This window comes from Canis lupus, chromosome 25 (genome assembly GCF_048164855.1).
Source record: "Canis lupus baileyi chromosome 25, mCanLup2.hap1, whole genome shotgun sequence".
NCBI classification, from domain to species: Eukaryota; Metazoa; Chordata; class Mammalia; order Carnivora; family Canidae; genus Canis; species Canis lupus.
In genome coordinates this window covers 27,995,975-28,016,931 of record NC_132862.1, presented here as the reverse complement: position 1 = coordinate 28,016,931, position 20,957 = coordinate 27,995,975, and the positions used below count along the sequence as shown (strand labels likewise).

Below are 20,957 nucleotides of genomic sequence, written 5' to 3'. Positions count from 1 at the left end.
ACATGATAGCGAGGCCTGGATTTTGATTTGGAACACTTGTGAAATTAAGTATAAAAGCAATTATTCTAACTTTTTTTAGAGAAACATTTTGTGGCTTATACACATCTCAAAATGATGAAAGCATGACAGAGTTTCCAAAAAATATATTAAATGAAACTAAAATTTAGAATGTATTTATTCAAGATTTAAACATCAGTTTTAAAGTCCTAGTTAGTTGAAATGCATGTGTTAGGCATGAGATTCTCTTTTAGAATCACATTAGGCTACATAAAAAGAATTTATTAAAAACCTGCATTATGTAACTGAATTTGTATCCATTAAAGTAGGAATGCTTTGGAAATAAATTTTAGTGATCAATGATTATCACATTGCCTATATCTTATTAATGCTTTTAATGTCTCTTGAAATAACGTGTTTTTTATTCAGTTGAATAAAAGAATATTCCTTTTTCTCTTTTTCTAGAACAATGCCGCAGAAGAGGTTGAAGAGGTAAAAAATAAATAAATACATAAAAAGCAAACAAGCGGGGACACCTGCAGTCTTAGTCACTGACAATGGGTTTAGTAAAAGTTGCACATTAGAGTCAACCCCCTTCCTTTTTTTTTTCTTAAATCCAGTATTTAGAATAATATTTATGCTTAGTGTAAACATTCTGTGAATGAAGTAGGCTCTTCTGTGGAATATATTAATATATTACTGTATATCCACATTTTCATGGAATGGTACTGTGGGAGACTGAGCAAACACTCTTCTGGCAACTTAGTGAAACAGCTTCTTAAAGGCTTTGCATGCTTGCTGCTTTAAGCTGCTTTTTTTCCCCCTTTAGTGATTATAGTAGTTTATATTGGAAAGAAAACAATTACAACATGTGCCCTTAAAAATACCTAAAGCACTGTAAGGATATTTGTCTTGACAGTGTCTATTGATTTGAAGTCATATTAGGAAATATTTAGACAATGAAAATTATCAAGAGATAATTTACCTTTCAATTATGATAAATAGATGTGATTGGTTGCCATTTGTGTTCTTTTGCAGAACTCTGATAAGAAAAGTGTTCAATTTGTATTTAAGCAAACAGTGAACGACATTTGCAATCAACTAAAAATTCGTCTATCGAATTAGGGCTGAAAATTTCTGTTAAAGAGTGTTGCAGTATGTCTGGTGGCTCCCTTTTCAGGACTAGGGTTTTCTCATGGAGTACAGTATGTTAATATTTACCTATATAACTAATCTGTTAACGGTTTTTGAAAAACCTCTATTTCAAATTATTTGAATAATCCTCATATTTTCATTTTAACCTATATAAGCCTCTAATTTTTTTTTTTCCTGAGGAAAGCATTTGGTTTCTGAGTTGTTTTTTCTTAACGTAAGAAAAATTGTACTTTTTTTTTTTTTTAATATCTTCAAACTGAATCCTTTATGCACCAAAGTTGGTTTTGAAAAGGAAAATAAATCACTTTCTTGCTTGGTAAGCAAGAAGCCATATGGATTTTTTTTAACTTACAGAAATGGAAATATGTGTAACTTGTTAGTATTGTATTAAACAAATGTTGCATAGAGATAATAGAACATTGCTTGTAAATAATTCAGCAGATTTGTAATATATTTTTATATTATGAAATGTACTGTAGATGTTTTTCTAGAGGCATGAAAGTTAAATGTATATATTATGGGTAGAAATAATATTGAAGGATATTGTAATTCACTAGTGCTGCCAGAGGAATTGTTAATAAAGCACCTTCTTTAACAATAAATGTCTTTGCAGACTTAAGGGACTATGTACTACTGTTAATATCTATAAGAACAAAACACATTGAACATCCTTCCAGAAAGTCTTTGAGGGAGGACCTATACCCATAATAGAATTATGGCACTCATTTCTGACAGTGACCGTGAAATCAATTATTTCCTTACTGTTGGAAGGACATATTGTAAAGTATATGTGGTTATATGCAGTCAAACTGCAGAAAATACTCCTGATTGAGGAGTTTTCACTTTACTACAGTGATATAAAAACCAGCAGTTTTTACACTAAATTTTTTAAAGAAAAGAATAGACAAAAATATAGAATTAAGCCTTTGGTTCCAAAATGGGAAAGGTTCCATGATACATAAATCATTTCTCATTTACTTTAAAAAATTTTAAAAATAATAAAAATTATGGGAGACTTTATTCGTTAACAGTGGGGTAAAGAGCTATATACATGAAATGAGTCATATAAAATTAAATGAAGTGCAAATAAAAGCACTGCTACTATAAGACATTCTGGAATGGTTGTTTAATAAGGGTATTATCCATTTGATCTGTAGCAAATGTGATTTTATTTTTAAAAAGAAAAGAAAAGCAGTGTGTTTTACTTTTTTTTTGTTTTCTTTTGCTTAAGCACTTCATCAATTGCTTTATTCTGTATCTACGAAGTAATCTGCGATCTCCTTTGTTCTTTTAAAATTTTGATTTGTTATAAAATTGCCAAATAGAAGTGTTTCAGATATATAGTTTGTACCTGTATTTTTTATTTTATTGCCTCATGTTCTTGTAAGTCATTCTTAATTGACCGATGATTGTAGACCTTGCCTGAGTATTTTTTCTAATAAAACAAAGCAAATCACATTTAGCTTCAAAATTGTAACAATTCAATTAAATTTTAAAACGACTTCTGAAATATACATCTCATATTTTCTTTAAGGGCACAGCAAATAAATTAGTGTTTTTATTGTTTGGAAATATTTAGATGTCAAAACCAAACTTCATGGTTATTGATTAACTAGCTTCTGAGTGCTCAGTCACTTGTGGTACTTTGCTGCTTATCTGACTTTGGTCTGATATTATATTAACACACCAAAAAGTATATGGAATTGAGATGAAATAGTTTTATAACTTGTATATATACATGTATACACATGCAATTAAATTTGGGAAATAAGTGTGAAAATTCTAACTAAAAATAGTTCATATAGTGATGTTTACCATTTATACTGTTCCTCCTAACCTCCGTATATGGCTTATTTGTAATATGGCACCTGAATTTTATCAGTCTCTCGTTCAGCATCCATGGCATAGTTCAACAGCAGGCAAACTGCAGCCCACAGGAGTATCCATTCATGTATGTGTTGTCTGGGACTGCTTTTCTCCCTGTAGTGGCATGGTTGTGTAGTAAGATCTTAAGGCCTGCAAACTTAAAATATTTACTCTCTGACCTTTTAAGGAAGAAAATTTGCCAGTTCCTAATATAGTTGATAAAAGTTTTGGAAAAATAAACCTAGGTTACACAAATTTTAATGTACATTTTAATCTGATAGTGTTGAATTTTGACAATAAGCCAGTACAGTAAATTTCAGTGAAAATCATTTATACTTTTCAGTACATATTGTCATATTAGGTATCTGCAACAAATGGTGGTTTGAAAAATTTTTTTACATTGAACTACTTAATAGTTACCAACATTTCACCATTTGTGTTTATGTATCCTTAGGACTAAATGGGATTTTGTAAATAAGATTATGTTTAAACCATAAGGCACATCTGCTCTATATAAAAGAATTTTGGAAGTGGAAAATACTGTAAAACTTAAAGTTGTTTATTTTTCTAATAAATTTTTTCCTATCTAAATCTTCCCTAAAGTGAACACACATTACTTCTGAATTTCAGATGAAAAGAAATTAAGAGGAACAGTAACTCTTAAAGCATATTTTAAGATTTGTTTTACTCTGATTAAAAGCATTGATAATCATGTCAGTAAATTTTTGCCTGTAAAACTTTTTTCCCTTTCACACCTTAATAAAATGTTTTAAATATACAAGTCCTTTTAAAAGGATAGAATTTGCCATAATTATTTAAAACATTTTTTATTGTTTGCTATGTGAATTCTTGTTTTAATAATATATGAGTAACAGAAATAGATATTCAGATAAAATTTAAAATGGGTAAATGTGGTTGAAGTCTGTAAAATAGTGGGGACTTCCTATATACTTAATTTTTTAAAGTATTTAATACCTTCACATTATTCTTTAAAAAGCAAACACAAATTCCTAGTTATGGCAGATTCTCAGTTTGAAAAACATATTTTTTAAGTAATCTCTATACCCAATGTGGAGCTTGAACTCACAGTCGTGTGATCAAGGGTTTCATGCTCCACTAACTGAGCTAGCCAGGCACCCTGAATGTTTTCAATTTTTTGGGAGAGCTAACAGTATGTTTTGAAAATGAAAAAGATACTCTTGTACAAAATGTAAAGACTATTTCTTAAAAGTATAAAATCTGTTAGAAAATTCCATACATATTTTTCTCTTTTTAATTCTTAAAGAATTTGTGACCTGGTGGAGGATTTTATAATTCCAGCACTATAGGTTTATTGTCATTAATTATTATTTTTAAGATTTACTTATTTATTTGAGGAGGGTAGGGGTAGGAGGCGGAAGAGAGAGTCTGAAATAGGCTCTATGGGGCTTGATCTCATGACTCTGATCACGACCTGAGCTGAAACCAAGAGTTGGATGCTTAACTGACAGAGCCAACCAGGCATCCCAACAGCTTTACTAAATAAGGGTCTACAGAGTTCTTTTTAGGCTAGAGTATTTTGTAATTTCTAATGCTTATGAGCCTCAGAGCCTTAAAAATGTAATGAAATGCTGTATTTTTAATTAAAAAAATTTTAAATATTTACATTAGTCCAATTTATTTTCTTAATCAGATTTGCATGGTATTATGGTTCTCTTACTCTGAAAATTAAAAAGGAGTTGTAAGTGGCTACAGCAGGAATTGCAACCCACATTTTTTTCTAGGTCAGTATTATTTTCACCATACCAAACAATGTGAGAGAGGAAATAAATGTACATTGTAATACCACTGTAAAGTTGTTTTCAGCGTTTCTGCTATAGCCAAATCCCTAGCATGACATGTGGCACAAAATAGTCTGCAAAATAGTCTATTTGTTGAAAGACCATTATAGGTGAGTACTTGTTACAGGAATATATTTTGGAGAGTCATGTCCATAAAATACTAGTAGGGTTGAAGCAACTTTGCTTTACACCACACTGTGATAATGTTTGCCTTTATTTTATGAACCTACAAAAGGAACTATAGTTTGTCTAAATGTTTTCATTGTAAGGGATTATTGATGTTATATTTTTACATATTCAGTTGTAACCATTTCTGGTTTATTGAATTTTATTAAAAAGAGGCTCAATTTAGTTTTTGGTAGGACTACTTTTTTTTTTTTTTTTGAGACCTCAATCGTATTTATGATATGAGTAACATTTTTAAATAGTAACACTATTTTGAAGGAGTTACCCAGTATTTGATTTCTTAAGTATTTTGTCAAGGTCCCAGGGCATTGTCCCCCAAAGGATCTATTTTCCTTTTCAATATTTATATGCCTCTGCTAGAGAAAAACCTATGTGTTACAAATCTTATGAATTTATTAAGAAACTGACAAGGATTTATATGTTCCTATTAAAACCATTTCAGGAATTCATATATTCCTAATAGGTCTTGCATAAGATTATTACATTTTGGGCCTTTACCTTTTAGAAAAACAAAATTTTTTTGGAGAGTATGAAGCAAGGGAATAATCATAAAACATGAGCAGTTACTCTTGATAGCTGGGCCCAGTGTAGATAGTTTAGTATAAACATCATCTAGCATTGCAGAGGAGTAGGTCAGAAGATTCCTAGGTTGTATCTTGTTGAATTTCATAAATTAGAGCCTAATTGATTATCTTAATACTTGATTAACTTTTAAAAACCTCATAATAGGATCCCTGGATGGCTCAGCAGTTTGGCTCCTGCCTTCCGCCCAGGGTGTGATCCTGGAGACCCAGGATCAAGTCCCACATCAGGCTCCCTGCATGGAGCCTGCTTCTCCCTCTGCCTGTGTCTCTGCCCCCCTCCCCCCGTGTCTCATGGATAAATAAATGAAATCTTTAAAAAAAAAAAAAACTTGTTGGGAAGATTTCTATACTGTAGCCTCCTGGGAGGGACTGTCAGCTGACCTTGTGAGTTGTATCTGTTTTAAAGTTTTGGTATTGCAAAATGTTTTCCTGAAAAGGTGCTACCAACATAAACTCCCATCAATTGGATGTGAATGCTTTTTTCCCTGCACTAATTCCAATACTTAGATATTATCAACCTTTACATTTTAGTCAAAGATGGAAAAGTGAGTTAAAAGAATTGCCTGGAAAAAAAAAAAAAAAAGAATTGCCTGGGTTTGATTCTTCTTTCAACTGAAAACTGATTTTGTGGTTTTGGGGAAATTGAACCTGTTGAACTTGTGCCTGTTTTATTGTTTGTAAATGGCATGCTGCTATTACTTGATAGGATTTGTATAGTCCTTGTTTTGATGAGCATGGTTTGAAAGTAGAGTCTTAATCATTCTATCTTCTTATCCCCCCCCACCCCCCTTTTAAAGATTTTGTTTTAGGGACACCTGGATGGCCCAGCAGTTGAGCGTCTGACTTCAGCTCAGGGCGTGATCCCGGGATCTGGGATGAGTCCCACATTGGGCTCCCTGCAGGGAGCCTACTTCTCCCTCTGCCTGTGTCTCTGCCTCTCTCTGTGTGTCTCATGAATAAATAAATAAAACTTTTTTTATATAAAGATTTTATTTTAGAGCGGGCAAACGAGTGGCAGGAGGGGCAAAGAGAGAGGGATACAAGTGGACTCCCTGCTGAGCATGATGCCTGGCATGGGGCTTGAGATCCTAGGACCCTGAGATCATGACCTTGAGCTGAAATAAGAGTCCGAGGCTTAACCAACTAACCCACCTAGACACCCATATATCTACATATCCCTTTAAAGCCACTATAGATAGGATCTTTTCTTGTCATTGAAAGAAATCTCCGTGTACGTTCCTTCGTCTTTCTGATTATTCTTGGGGAATAAAGAGCTCTCCAGTATGTGTATTCACAAAAATAATATTTTCATTTTCGTCATATTAAGTATTTTATATTCCTAATCATTCATTCATTCATTCATTCATTCATATTTGAGAGCACAAGCAGGGGGAGGAGCAGGCAGGGAGAGGGAGAAGCAGACACTCTGCCAGGAGCCCAGGATCATGACCTGAGTCAAAGGCAGACGTTTAATCCACTGAGCCAGCCAGGCGCCCCTAATTTTAATTGTACAATTAGGTGAGTTTTGACAGATGTACATCACCATGAAATCAACAACAATTAAGACACAGAACATCTCCATTGCCGCCCATAATTCTTGTCTGTAGTATGTCCTTGTCGACAGCCCAGCCCAGGCACCCACTGAGCTATAATTTCTTAATGTAGATTGGTTTGCATTTTCTAAAATTTAAATAAATAGAATCATACAGAATGTACTCTACTGTGTTTGGCTTTCACTCGGCATAATGGTTTTGAAATGGAACAATAAATAATATATACACATTTTCTGCCTCTACTGATAACATTTCTTTCTCTTTTCTATTTGTATTGTAAGTAGGTAAGTGGGGGCACAAAATTATATGAACTCTTCTGACATCGGATGATTATTTCTGATCATTACTTCAGATTTACTAAATACAAAAGACTTCTGGGATGTGATTAGGCGGTGTAGAGATATTTTTAAGGCAGTTTTAAAAAATCTGTTATCTTTAATCAGTTTATTGTCAGTTTTTAAGGTAGTTATGTGACTTAAGATGGAAGTCTTTTAGGTAATTATACTGGAGATGTTAGAGGAAGTATTTCTAGCAAAGAAATTTGTTGTACTTAGGATGTCCTGAAGTTAACTGTTAGCTTTCAATTTTAATAAAATATTAATGGAATGCAGAATCGTAGAGCATCTGCAAAGTGCAAGGCACTGCCCTGGATCCTAGGGATTCAGCAATATACAAAATATTCTTGATCTCATGGAACTTAAAAGTATGAATGGGAGATGACAGGCAATATTTAAATGAGTAAATACAGAGAGGGTGAAGTTGTGAGTTCTGTGAAGGGAAATAAAATGGAGGGAGGGATAGAGAATTTGTGATGCAATTTAAGTAGAGTAGTTCATAAGATCTTATCGATAGGTGACAAAGCCTGGAGGGAGCTGAGTGGGAAGTCACACAGGTATCAGAGAGATGAGGACTCCTGGCAGAGAACCGCAAATATGAAAACCCTTGAGTCAAGATCACTTATTTCCATAGACGTTAGTTTCTTACATTGTCCTAGCATGATTCCAGGTATTGGTGTTGCTGCATTTAACAAAACATGTAAAAGTAATTTTATCTTTGAGGACATGGGAAGCCATTGGAGTGATTAAAGCAGAGAAAAGTTATGTTCTGAATTGTTTTTAAAGGGTCATTCTAATGACTGAAGAACTGACTAAAAGGGAGCAAAGGCAGAGGCTGGAAGAGCATTTAAAATAAAGACCATATATACAATCTGCAACCAGAATGCATGGTAGTAAGAAGTCAGAACTTGGAAATTCATTTGAAGGTAGATTTCCTGAGAGTTCAGATGTAGTTAAGAATGACTCCCAAGTTTTTTTGGTGTGAAATACTGGTCGGATAGAACTACCAATCTCAGTAGCCATGGGAAAGACTGCAATATGAACAGGGTGTGGGGAGAGTTGAGTTAAGCTTTGAATGGCTTATATTGGGGTGCTTATTAGATATCCAAAGCAGAGGTGTTAGGAGTTAGAGGAATTTATTATTTTGCTATTTTTTGGAAAAGATCTTATTTATGAGAGAGAGAGCATGCAGGGGTTGGAGTAGAGGGAGAGGGACAAGCAGACTCCATACTGAGTGATGAGCCTGACACAGGGCTCTATCTCAGGACCCTGAGATCATGACCTGAGCTGAAACCAAGAGTCAGTCGGACGCTTTACCAACTGAGCCACCCAGGTGCCCCGAGTTAGAGGAATTTATAGTGGAAATGATTTAAGGTAGAAGACCAGTGAATGCAATTTACATACTTTCTTTGAAATCTAGGTGAAGTAACACACATCCAATAAAGAGTTTATCAATTCCTTGAGAGTCTGGGCTTGAGCAAGAGCAGGACCCTGGACACTTCTGAGCAAGCATCAGGCTACAGTGACTCAACCTAAGACCTAGTAGAAACATACTATTTGATAACGCTTTTCAGCTGCCAAATGGTGGGAAAAGAATGATCAATGGCTCAAGTTGCTTGTGGTAAGAAATTTAGGTATAGTAAAACAATTGCTTGCTTATCTTTTACATCCTATGTACCAAACAAATGAGTCCTTTTTTAAAAAAACCAACATGGGAATGGTTCATTTTATTTTTAAATGTTTTATTTATTTATACATGAGAGACACACAGACACAGGCAGAGGGAGAAGACTTCCTGCAGGGAGCCCAATGTGGGACTCAATCCCAGGACTCCGGGATCATGACCTGAGCCAAAGGCAGAGGCTCAAACACTGAGCCACCCAGGTGCTCCTTTATTTTTTTTATGATTTTACTTATTTATTTAGAGAGAGTGTGAGCACAAGTTGGGGGGGACAGGCAGAGGGAGAAGGAGAAGCAGACGCCCCCCTGAGCCCGAATCAGGGCTTGGATTCCAGGACTCCAGGATCACAACCTGAGCCGAAGGCAGACACTAAGCTCACTGAGCTGCCCAGGCGCCCCTATTTTATTTTTATTTTTCTAAAGATTTATCTGTTTATTTTAGAGGGGGGAGAGAAGCAGACTCCCATTGAGTGTGGAGCTAGACTTCCGGGCTTGATCCCACCACCCCAAAATCACGACCTGAACTGAAGTCAATAGTTGGACGCTCAACTGATAGAGCCACAGATGTGCTCCGGGATGTTTTATTTTTTATTTTGCATTTCAGCCAGAGATTTTTCAAAAAATTTCAATTTTTAGTTGACATACAATGTTACACTAGTTTTAGGTACACAACATAATGGTTCAGCAATTCTGTACATTATGTAATGCTATATTCTCTATGTTGTACTTTTTCATCCCTGTGACTTTTGTCTTTCTCTAACTTATTTCACTTAGTGTAATAAAGTCCCTTGGCCCAACAACATGAATGGCTGAGTAATATTCCGTATTTTTACGTATAAGTATATATATACTAAAGATATGTGCCCATACACACCCCTGCTTCATTTTTCTACTGATGGACACTTGATATAGTTGTTTCTATATCTTGGCTATTGTAAATAAACAATAAACATAGAGATGCATATATCTTTTTGAGTTAGTGGTTTTGTTTTCCTTGGTTTAAATACCTAGCAATGGAATTACTGGGTCATATGGTATTTCTATTTTTAATTTTTTGAGGAACCTCCATACTGTTTTCCACAGTAGCTGCACCAGTTTGCATTCCCACCAACAATGCACAAAGGTTCCCTTTTCTCCAAATCTTCACCAAACTTGTTACTATTTTTTTGATAGTAGGTATTGCAACTGATGAGAGGTGGTATACCGCATGACGGTTTTGATGTGCATTTCCCTGATGATTAGTGATAAATTAGCAGCTTTTCATATGTCTGTTGGTCATGTGTGTGTGTCTTTGGAAAAACTTCTATTCAGGTCCTCTGCCATTCATTATATATATATATATATATATATATATATATATATATATATATATTTAAAGATCTTATCTATTTGAGAGAGTGAGCAAGTGAGAGCACGAGTAGGGAGAGGGGCAGAGGGAGAGGAAGAAGTAGACTGACTCCCTGCTGAACAGGGAGCCCAGTGCAGTGCTCAATCCAGGGACCAGGGATAATGACCTGAGCTGAAGGCAGATGCTTAACCAACTGAGCCACCCAGGTGCTCCCATCTGCCATTTTTAAATTGGATTATTATTTTTTTAGTTGTATGAGATTTTTATATATTTTGGATATTAACCCCTTATATCATTTGCAGTTAAGCAAATCATCTCAAATCTTTTACTTAATAATATGGGTTAAGTAGGCATTAACACTACCACTTGGAGTAATAGGAATAGTGAACATTTCTCAAACACCAAGTCCCAGACTCTGTACTGAGTTCTTCAGATACATTAACTCCTTTAATCCTTTTTTAAAATTTTTTTTATTTTATTAATGAGAGCACAGCAGAGACACAGCAGAGAAGCAGGCTCCATGCAGGGAGCCTGACGTGGGACTCGATCCCAGGTCTCCAGGATCAGGCCCTGGGCTGAAGGCGGCGCTAAACCGCTGAGCCACCCGGGCTGCCCTAACTCCTTTAATCCTTACAATAACTCTGTAAAGTTGGTATTACTCCATTTTATGGTGGAGGAAACAGGTGCAGAGAGGTTAAAAGAGGTTTCCAAGATCCCATAGATAGTAAATATTTGGAGAAATTTCTTGAAAAATTTGTGAACGCTATCCCAGAGGAAATGACTTTCAAACTGGACTTAGAAAAATTTGAAATTTGCCAGAGGAAATGACATGTTCAAAGGGGATAAAGAGTTTAGTATAATTGTGTAAATAGTATCCAACACATACTACTTTGAACAAAAGTTAATATTTTCTGTTTATATTTTGAAGACTTGAGAGTAGGAAGATGGCAGTAACCTAATGTCTGTATGGTATGAAGTGCCGTGTTGGAGCTATGCCTGGAGTGTTGTGGAAGCACAGACAGCATTTGGCCAGTCCTGGAGCATCAGAGCTGGCTCCCCTCAGAGGAGCATTCAGAGTTACCTTTTAAAAATTATGACTGACTTACTGTTGGAGAATGGAGGGGGAGATGGAGTGGTGTAACAGCGGAGGATCTGCATGTGCCACAGCAAGGAACGGCCTGGAGTCGAGAGTCGGGGGTGGAAGTCTGCAGAGGTAGGGAGGATCTCCTGGTGAGGACCTTATCTCCATGTGTCACAGTTTGGGCTTTATGTGAAAGATTGATGGGAACAATTTAAGGTTGTAGGAAGACAACCTAAGATTTGTTTTGGCCACCATGCTTAGTAGTCGATGAGAGGCTGGGCCTGGTGGAGTGGCGATGGGAAGACTAGTCCAAAGGCTGCTGCTCTGCCTTCTTTTCCAGAGTGGAAAATGAGAAAAGGAGTAAATAATTTTCAGAGATGTTTAAATTTTACTGAAAATTAATTTTCCAACATTTGAAAATAATAGAATTCATTACCAGGAAAGTTAATATCAGGTTGTAATCAAATAAATTCAGACTTGTTTTGGAGTGAGGTAAGGGGCTAGAACAAGTATTCTTTTTAGCTCTGTGATGACCTGATTATAACACTCCATTTCAAATTCAAAAATTTGAAAATTTTCCAAACACACACACACACACACACGACCAACAGACACATGAAAAGCTGGTCATTTATCATTTTAAAATGGGATGTAAAAAATAATATAGTGATACAGTACAGTACATTGCTCATTTTATCTATGTGAGAGGTAAAACATCAAAAATGTCCTTAAAGCACTTAAAAGTGGCCTTGCCTTGGGGAAGGCAGGGTGGCTCAGTTGGTTGAATGTCCGACTCTTGACTTAGGCTCAAGTTGTGATCTCAGATTGTGAGATTGAGCCCCTTATTGGGCTTCATGCTCAGTGGGGAGTCTGCTTGAGATTCTCTCTCTCTCTCTCCTGTGCTCATCTCCATCCCTGTGCATACTCTCTCTCTCTAAAACAAATTACATTTTTTTAAGTGGTCTTTTCCTTATGGTATGTCCATAGGCAGACAAGTCCTACCTAGTTGTATTTCCAAATAGGGAAAAATATAGCCTCATTACCATGGGACAGAGCCAAAAATTGTTTCTTGCCTTCAGCATTATGACTTATTTTTGACATTGTGCAAATCACTTAGGAATTTAGCAACATAGAGAATATTTCCTAAAATAGAGGACAATATTTAGTACAGAGAAGGTAGTTGATATTTATAGTTTATAAGGAAATTTGAACATGAGTCAGAAATTCAAAGCAAATTTAGTTAATATCAGTTCAAATTTTACCATCTTTGCTAGGAAAAAAAATGGGAAAAGGAAAATACAGAAGTGAATCATAGCAACAAAGATATGTGTAGTAGGCATTTCCTGGGACTGGGAATATGGGCCAGTGAGTCAACCTAGATGCCATATTATGAGATTGGAGGTTGAAGTACTTTTAATTTTTTTTTTTAATTTATTTATGATAGTCACACAGAGAGAGAGAGAGAGAGGCAGAGACACAGGCAGAGGGAGAAGCAGGCTCCATGCACCGGGAGCCCAACGTGGGATTAGATCCCGGGTCTCCAGGATCCCGCCCTGGGCCAAAGGCAGGCGCTAAACCACTGCACCACCCAGGGATCCCCTTGAAGCACTTTTAAAATGCACTTCTAGGATCATTTCATCCATCCCTTGGAGAAAATAAAAAACTAATCATTTGTTCTTTACCCTTTTAGTTCTAATGTTTTACTTACTATCTATTTATTTATTTTTAGAGAGAGAGAGTTGGTGTGCTTGTGTGTGAGCTGTGGGGGAGGTGGCGGGTGGGGGGAGGAGGGGTGGGAGGAGAGGGAGAGAGAATCTTATGCAGGCTCCAAGCCCAGCTCTGAGCCTGACTTGGGGCTCCATTTTGAAACCAAGAGATCATGACCTGAGCCAAAATCAAGAGTCAAGGGTCAACTGCCTAACTGACTGAGCCACCCAGGTGCTGCCCTATCTCTTTTTTTTTTTTTTTTTTTAAAGATTGTATTTATTTATTCATGAGAGACACACACAGAGAGAGGCAGAGACACAGGCAGAGGGAAAAGCAGGCTCCATGCAGGGAGCCCGATGTGGGACTCAATCCCAGGAGTCCGGGATCACACCCTGAGCCAAAGGCAGATGCTCAACCATTGAGCCACCCAGATGTCTCGAGAGAGAGACTCTTAAGCAGGTTCCATGCTCAGCATGGAGCCTGACATGCAGTCTCATGACCCTGAGATCATGACCGGAGCTGAAATCAAGAGTTGGGCGCTTAACTGACTGAGCCACCCAGGTGCCCCATTACTAAGCCTTTTTGATAAGTGGTTAATTATTTGAGTGTATTTGTCAAAGCTCTATTAAAGCCTTAAATAAGCATCTCAGAAAAAAAAATTGGCGTCAAGGAAATCTTAACCAAGTTTTCCTCGTCTTCTTGTCTGCTTCTAAACTATTTCCACTTACTAATGCAACTCTGATCGCCTAAGGATTGAAATTACTTAAAAACATTTTTTTGAAGTTACCTTTAATTCATGATATATAACAAGCTAAAAATGGTTAAAAAAAAGTGGAAGTATTTTTTTCTTCACTTATTACTTCTCTAATGTTCTTCCTTTATGCAGATCTGAGTTTCTGATCTATATCATTTCTTTTTATCTGAAGAACTTTTTTTCCTAATATGTTATTTATTTTTACGTTAAGCTCTGCACCCACTGTGCAGCTCAAACTCACAACCCCAAGATCAAGAGTCACACACTCAATCACCTGAGCCAGCCAGGTGCCCCTTGAATAATTTTTAATATTTCTTGCAAAGCACATTACTGCCCACAAATTCCCTCAAGTTTTGTTTGCCTGAGAAGGCATTTCAGGGATCCCTGGGTGGCGCAGCAGTTTGGCGCCTGCCTTTGGCCCAGGGCGCGATCCTGGAGACCCGGGATCGAATCCCACGTCAGGCTCCTGGTGCATGGAGCCTGCTTCTCCCTCTGCCTATGTCTCTGCCTCTCTCTCTCTCTCTCTCTCTGTATGACTATCATAAATAAATTAAAAAAAAAAAAGAAGGCATTTCAACTTTATTTTTTTAAAGGATTTTATTTATTCATGAGAGACACAGAGAGAGAGGCAGAGAGATAGGCAGAGGGCGAAGCAGGCTTCCAGTGTGGAACCTGATGTAGGACTTGATCCCAGGACCCCGGGATCATGACCTGAGCCAAAGGCAAGATGCTCAACCACTGAGCCACTCAGGGGCCCCTGTTTTTTTTTTTTTTTTTTAAATTGAAGTGTAGTTGACATATAATATTATATTAGTATCAGGTATATGACACAGTGCTTCAACATATATGTATACATTATGAAGTGATCACCATGGTAAATCTAGCCACTGTATGTCACCACACAAAATTGTTACCATATTGTTAAATTGCATTCTCTTTGCTGGACATTGCACCCCTGTCACTTACTTACTTTATAACTAGAAGTTTGTACTTCTTAATCTATTTTGCCCTCTATTTTGCCCATCCCACCCCACCTTCCCTTCTGGCAACCAGATTGTTCTCTGTATCTAGGAGTCTGTTTCTATTTTGTTCATTTATTTTGTTTTTTAGATTTCACATCTCAAGTGAAATCATCTGGTATTTGTCTCCTTCACTTTTGAAGGATAGTTTGAGATTATATAGAATTCTAGCTTTTTTTTTTCCTCCCAATACTTTTAATATTATTTTTTTCTCTCAACACTTTAAATATTTCATTCTACTTTCCTTAATTGTGTGGCTTCTGAGGAAATGTCTAATGTTACTCTTATCCTGCTCCTCTATAGTGAAGGTATTCTTTTGTACGGGGCTTCTCTCCAGAACATTCCTTTATCTTTGATTTTCCACAGTTTGAATATGATATGCCTGGTTATAAATTTTTTGGGCATTTATCCTACTTGTCCTTTGAGTTGCCTGTATCTGTGCTTTGCTGTCTGACATTAATGTTAGGAAATTCTCAGTCTCCATTGCCTCACATATTTCTTCTGTTTTTTTCTCTCTCTTCTTATATTCCCATTACATGTATACTATGCCTTTGTAGTTGTCTCACAGTCCTTGGAAATTCTATTCCCTTTTTCTTTTCTTTTTTCCTTTACATTTCACTTTTGGAAATTTCTATTGACATATCCCCAGGCTCACAGATGCTTTCCTCAACTGTGTCCAGTCTGCTAATGAGCCCATCAAAGTCTCTCAGCATTTCTTTTATAGTGTTTTTGATTTCTAGCATTTCTTCTTGATTCTGTTAATTTCCATCTCCTCCTACTTTACCCATGTCTTCTTGAATGTTGTCTACTTTTTTCATTAGCATATTAATATGTATTACTTTTTTAGATTTCCCAATCAAATAATTCCAACATGCTTTCTGTATCTGATGAGTCTGGTTCTGATGCTTGTTCTGTCTCTTTAAGATGTGCTTTTTGCCTTTTAGTGTCCATGTAATTGTTGAAAGCTGGACATGATGTGCCTGGTACAAAGAACTGTGGTGAATAGGCATCAGCAACATGGTAGTGAGGTATGCAGGGAAGGGGGAAGTGTGTTATAGACCAATCGCTTAGGTGACATGTGCCCTAGGCTATGACCTTCACAAGTACTTCGTGTTTCTCCTTCCTCAGGTGGGGCAGGAAGGCTGGAGGAGGCTGGAGTTGGGTATTGACCTTATCCCACCTGGAAGATGTCTCCCAGATCAGTTAGGTTCTTGTAAAACTTTGTACGTTTCGGCTCTGGTAAAATAATTTCCCTTGAGGACAGGTCTTGTTAAGAATTGAACACTGCTGGGGTGCCTGAGTGGTTCAGTCGGTAAAGTGTCTGCCTTTGGCTCAGGTTACGATCTTAGGGCCTAGGATTGTGCTCTATTTTGGGCTCCCTGCTCCACAGGGGGTCTGCTTCTCCCTCTATCCCTCCTCACTGCTCTGCTGTCTCTCTTTCTCAAATAAAAAAATTTTTTTTTCTTTTTTTTTTTTTAATATTTTTCTTTTAAAAGAAGAATTGAGGACAGCCCAGGTGGTTCAGTGGTTTAGCGCTGCCTTCAGCCCACAGCCTGATCCTGGAGATGGATCAAGTCCCGCATCGGGCTCCCTGCATGGAGCCTGCTTCTTCCTCTGCCTCTGTCTCTGCCTCTCTCTCTGTCTCTCATGAATAAATAAATAAAAATCTTTAAAAAAAATAAATAAAAGAAGAATTGAAAAATGCTTTGGGTATATTTCAAAATGTCTACTTTCCCCCTCCTCCTGCCAACAGCAGGAGAGGACTTTTCTCTGTTTTCACTCTGAGAATCTGTTAGAACTCCTGGAGGTAAAACTTAGAAAACTGTGGGAGGGGCTTCCCTAAGACTGGGTCCCCTTGGAGTTTTTATCTCTCAGACTTGTCCACGCTGAGCCTTAGCAATTTGCCAATTACGGTTTAGATTTTTCTACCCCAGTACTGGTTCCCTTGGAGGTTTCTGTTCCACTTAAGTTGTGATTCTCTCTGTCTACAGGTCTTTCTCTACATTTTTGGGAGCAGTGGCTTCTGTGATCTCACTTCTCTGATGGATCTAAGAAGAGTTGTTGATTTACAATTCAGCTTTTTTACTTGTTAGGACAGAGTGATGACTTCCAAACTCCTTACATGCCAGAATAGAAACCGGAAGTTCAAACAGTTAGAAATAAATAGTAATCTGCTATCGATTTATCCATTGCTTTGGCATCATTACCGTACAAGAGAGTTAAGTATATAGAAGGGTCAGGGATATATTTTCAGTTTGTGTGTTATGTAATTTATATCGTTTTACATTAAGCATTCTTGGGCAAAATTAAAGTACAGTAGTCTCATTTTTATGATTTTATGATTTTTTTTAATGAGTTTTCTTTTTCTTCTACAATCTAGTCAAAGTAGAGGAACTCAAAGAAAAGAGAATCAAATGAGCAAAAAGGAAGGATCAAATGAGGATCAAGAAAATCCAGTTGTTCAGTACTTACTGAATTCCTACTATGTGCAGTGTTCTGGGGATACCGGAATGAATAGAACAGAAAATCTGCCCTCGTGGAACTTAATATTGTATGGGGAAGTAAGGTATAAGACAATAACATATATGAGGCCAATGATGAGGGCTATGAAGAGAAGTAAAGCTGAAGGAGGAGCTAGAAAGGTAGGGTGCTGTTTTCATTAGCACTGTCAGGGGAGTTCTCTTTACAGCAGTGATGTTTGAGCAGAGAGGCCTAACATGGCACATGTGGGAGAAGCATGTTCTGGGCAGAGGCTGTATGTACCTAGGGCTGTAGTGAGAGTGGGCTTGGCCAGCTGTGTGGGGAGAGCCGGCCAGTGTGGCAGGAACATAACGAATGAGGGGAGACCAGAGGCACATCAGACTTTTTTCTTAAAGATATTTGGGTGCTTTCAGGTCTCTGTCATAGCTGCTAATATTTGACCTTGTAGCAGAAAAGCAGCCAAAAGTGTTACATACACAAATGGGCCTGGGTGTATTCCAGAAAAGCCTTTTTTTAACAAAAACATGCCATCGGCCAGATTTTTCACATTGGCCCTAGTTTGCTAACTGTTAATTTAGGGCCTCATAAGCCATTAGAGAGTGCTGTGAGTTTTATTCTCAATATGACCAGAGTCACTGGAGGGTGTTGAGCAGGCGAATAAAGTGATAGGACTTAACCTTAAAAGGATTACTGGTTGCTTCATGGGAAACAAAGTGTGTGTGTGTGTGTGTGTTTAAAGATTTTTATTTATTTATTTATGAGAAACACAGAGAGAGGTAGAGAGGCAGAGACATAGGCAGAGGGAGAAGCAGGCTCCATGCAGGGAGCCCGATGTGGGACTCGATCCCAGAACTCCAGGATCACGTCCTGGGTTGAAGGTAGGTGCTAAACCGCTGAGCCACCCAGGTGTCCTCAAAGTGTATTATTCACACAAGAGTGGAAGCAGGGAGAGCTACTGGGGGTTTTGTATGAGTTGAGGAAAGAAATGATGGCTTCAACAGAGGTTGACAAGAATGGGCATGAGATGAAGAGAGAGAGAGAGAGAGAGAAAGAGAGAGAGAGAGAGTGTGTGTGTGTGTGTGTGTGTGTGTAGGGGTGACTCTAAGGCTATTTGAGCAACTGAGTAAACGGTTGGGGAAGACTTAACAAGAATGAGTTTCGGTGGAGAAATTGAGTTTGGTTAACTTTGTTAGACATCCAAGTGCCAGTAGTGAGTAGACAGTTGGATGTTTTCCATTCTTCTCTCTTTCAGGAAGAGAAGTCAAGGTCTGAAAATTATCTGGAAGAGTGAATGAAATAAGGAAATGTAATAGAAATGCTAGATAGCACTGAAATAACATGGGGTTTGTCATCCTAACTTTGAAGTGAGAGCAGATCCCATTATTGTGTACATTTTCCAGCCATGGAGAGCTATGTGGGTACAGGTATGGAATTAGTGGAGGGTTGGTTTTAACTTGAACTTGGATTTTATTAGGCAGGTAGGATGGAGGAAGAGATTCCTAGGAAAATATGTAGTCTATGGAATCCAATTTGAGTAGGGAGTGAAAAGTCCAGAGATCATAGGTTTTGGTGAGGTTGAAGAACTATTGGACTCATTGCCTCTAGTGGAAATGAACTGGAAAGGCAGGAGTTTCGTCAGAGGGATGCTTGAAATTAAGACCTTGCTCCCGATCCATCAATTGCTACATTAAATATCCAACCAATCACTCTGAGAGTGGGTGATTGAGGTGAGAGTGAAGATGTGATCCCTGGATGTGAGAAAGTTGGGTAACTGAGAGGCTAGAGTGTGCCACTAATCACTAATCCCTTACCTGCACTTTGGAATCAGAATGATCATGAAGAGTAGCAGTGCAGACCAAGACTACGTTTTGAGGCAAGTGCAGACCCTTCAGTGAATGTGAATGATGGGGAGTGAGCCAGAAGATAGTTGTAACTGCTAATTCCTGTCAGCTTTGTGACTTAGCGCCATCAGTTTACCCCTCTGGTGTCTGTCTCCTTCTGTTTGTACTGATGGGTCAGTGACTAGCACAATAGTACATAAGGGGCTAGGAAGGGAAAGAATGGAAGTTTCCTTCTGGTGCAGTGATTGTCTTTGAGCATTACTCACTTTATGCCTGAGGTTCTTTTTCTTTTTTTAAATAAGATTTTATTTATTTATTCATGAGAGACACAGAGAGAGAGGCAGAGACAGGCAGAGGGAGAAGCAGACTCTAAGCAGGGAGCCCAATGCAGGACTTGATCCTGGGACTTCCAGGATTACACTCTGGGCAGAAGGCAGATGCTCAACCACTGAGCCATCCAGGTGGCCCTCTTCATGTGGGAGTTTAATGAATACATTGATCCAGAACATTCTTCAGTGACACAGTCATAAAATTGTCAACAAAGTCAGAAGGCCAAAGTCATAAATATGCTAATATGCTAATGTTATTATTGCTGACTTGTGTTATATTTATGTCTTTTTCAGTTTCTAGCATAATATATATTTTAAAAGATGTTTAATAAATTGTTATTGAAGGAGTATAGAAGACTTCCTCAAATCAACTTTTTAAGAAGCAATTTTTTGCCCTTTATTTAAATTCATGATGAAAATTGAAAATAGTGGTTGTTATTCTGCATATTTTGCTTAAAGTATGAGGCATTATAATTTTTTAAAAGATTTATATATTTTAGAGAGAGAGAGAGAAAGCACATGCGTGCATGTGGTGGGAGTCTTTCTTTCTGTTAATAAGAATTTTGTAATCTGGGGCACCTGAGTGGCTCATTGGTTAAGTGTCTGCCTTCAGCTCAAGGAGTGATCCCGGGGCCCTGGGGTCGAGTCCCACATCAGGCTCCCTGCATGGAGCCTGCTTCTCCCTCTGCCTGTGTGTCTGCCTCTCTCTCTCTGTGTCTATCATGAATAAATAAATAAAATCTTTAAGAAAAATAATTTTGTAATCTGTAATACTGAACAACTAATGTGTGTTATAACTAAAGTATATATATATATATATATATATATATATATATATATATATATAATCTTTTTCTTTTCTTTTCTTTTCTGAGAAAGAGAGAGAGTGTGAGCAGGACAGGAGGGGCAGAGGGAAAGAAAATCTTAAGCAGACTCCATGCTCAGCACTGAGCCTGAGGGAGGACTCCATCTCATAACCCTGTGATCATGGTCTGAGCTGAAATCAAGTCGGATGCTTAACTGAGCCACCCAGGTGCCCCAGCTGAAGTCTATTTAAAGTAAGATATTATCAGGCTTATTTAAAACTCAGCTGGGTCAGAAGGAGGCAGGAAAATGAATTCATTTCTGGTAAGGTTTGCAATTTGATCTTTCCTCTTTGAAGAATTTCATAGTCTGACATAGGTATTTCTTGTTTTTTTTTCAGTAGTTCCTAAAAGGTAA

General features: G+C 37.5%; 1 protein-coding gene across 12 annotated transcripts in view; it reads left to right on the top strand.

Annotated features, from left to right (window-relative positions):
• AEBP2 (AE binding protein 2) overlaps positions 1–20,957 on the top strand; it is a 205,157-nt gene that overhangs the window by 64,837 nt on the left and 119,363 nt on the right. For 4 of the 12 annotated variants that reach the window (XM_072798779.1, XM_072798785.1, XM_072798786.1 and 1 more), the window contains exon 8: positions 463–489. In XM_072798779.1, coding sequence (XP_072654880.1) covers positions 463–489 — 27 coding nt within the window. Of the gene's footprint in view, positions 1–462; positions 490–1,035; positions 2,663–4,690; positions 7,411–8,916; positions 10,143–11,452; positions 11,499–16,029; positions 16,114–16,213; positions 16,288–17,076; positions 17,271–20,957 lie in introns of those variants that run through there. The other 8 variants (XR_012017642.1, XR_012017641.1, XM_072798781.1 and 5 more) reach the window with 8 other exon arrangements.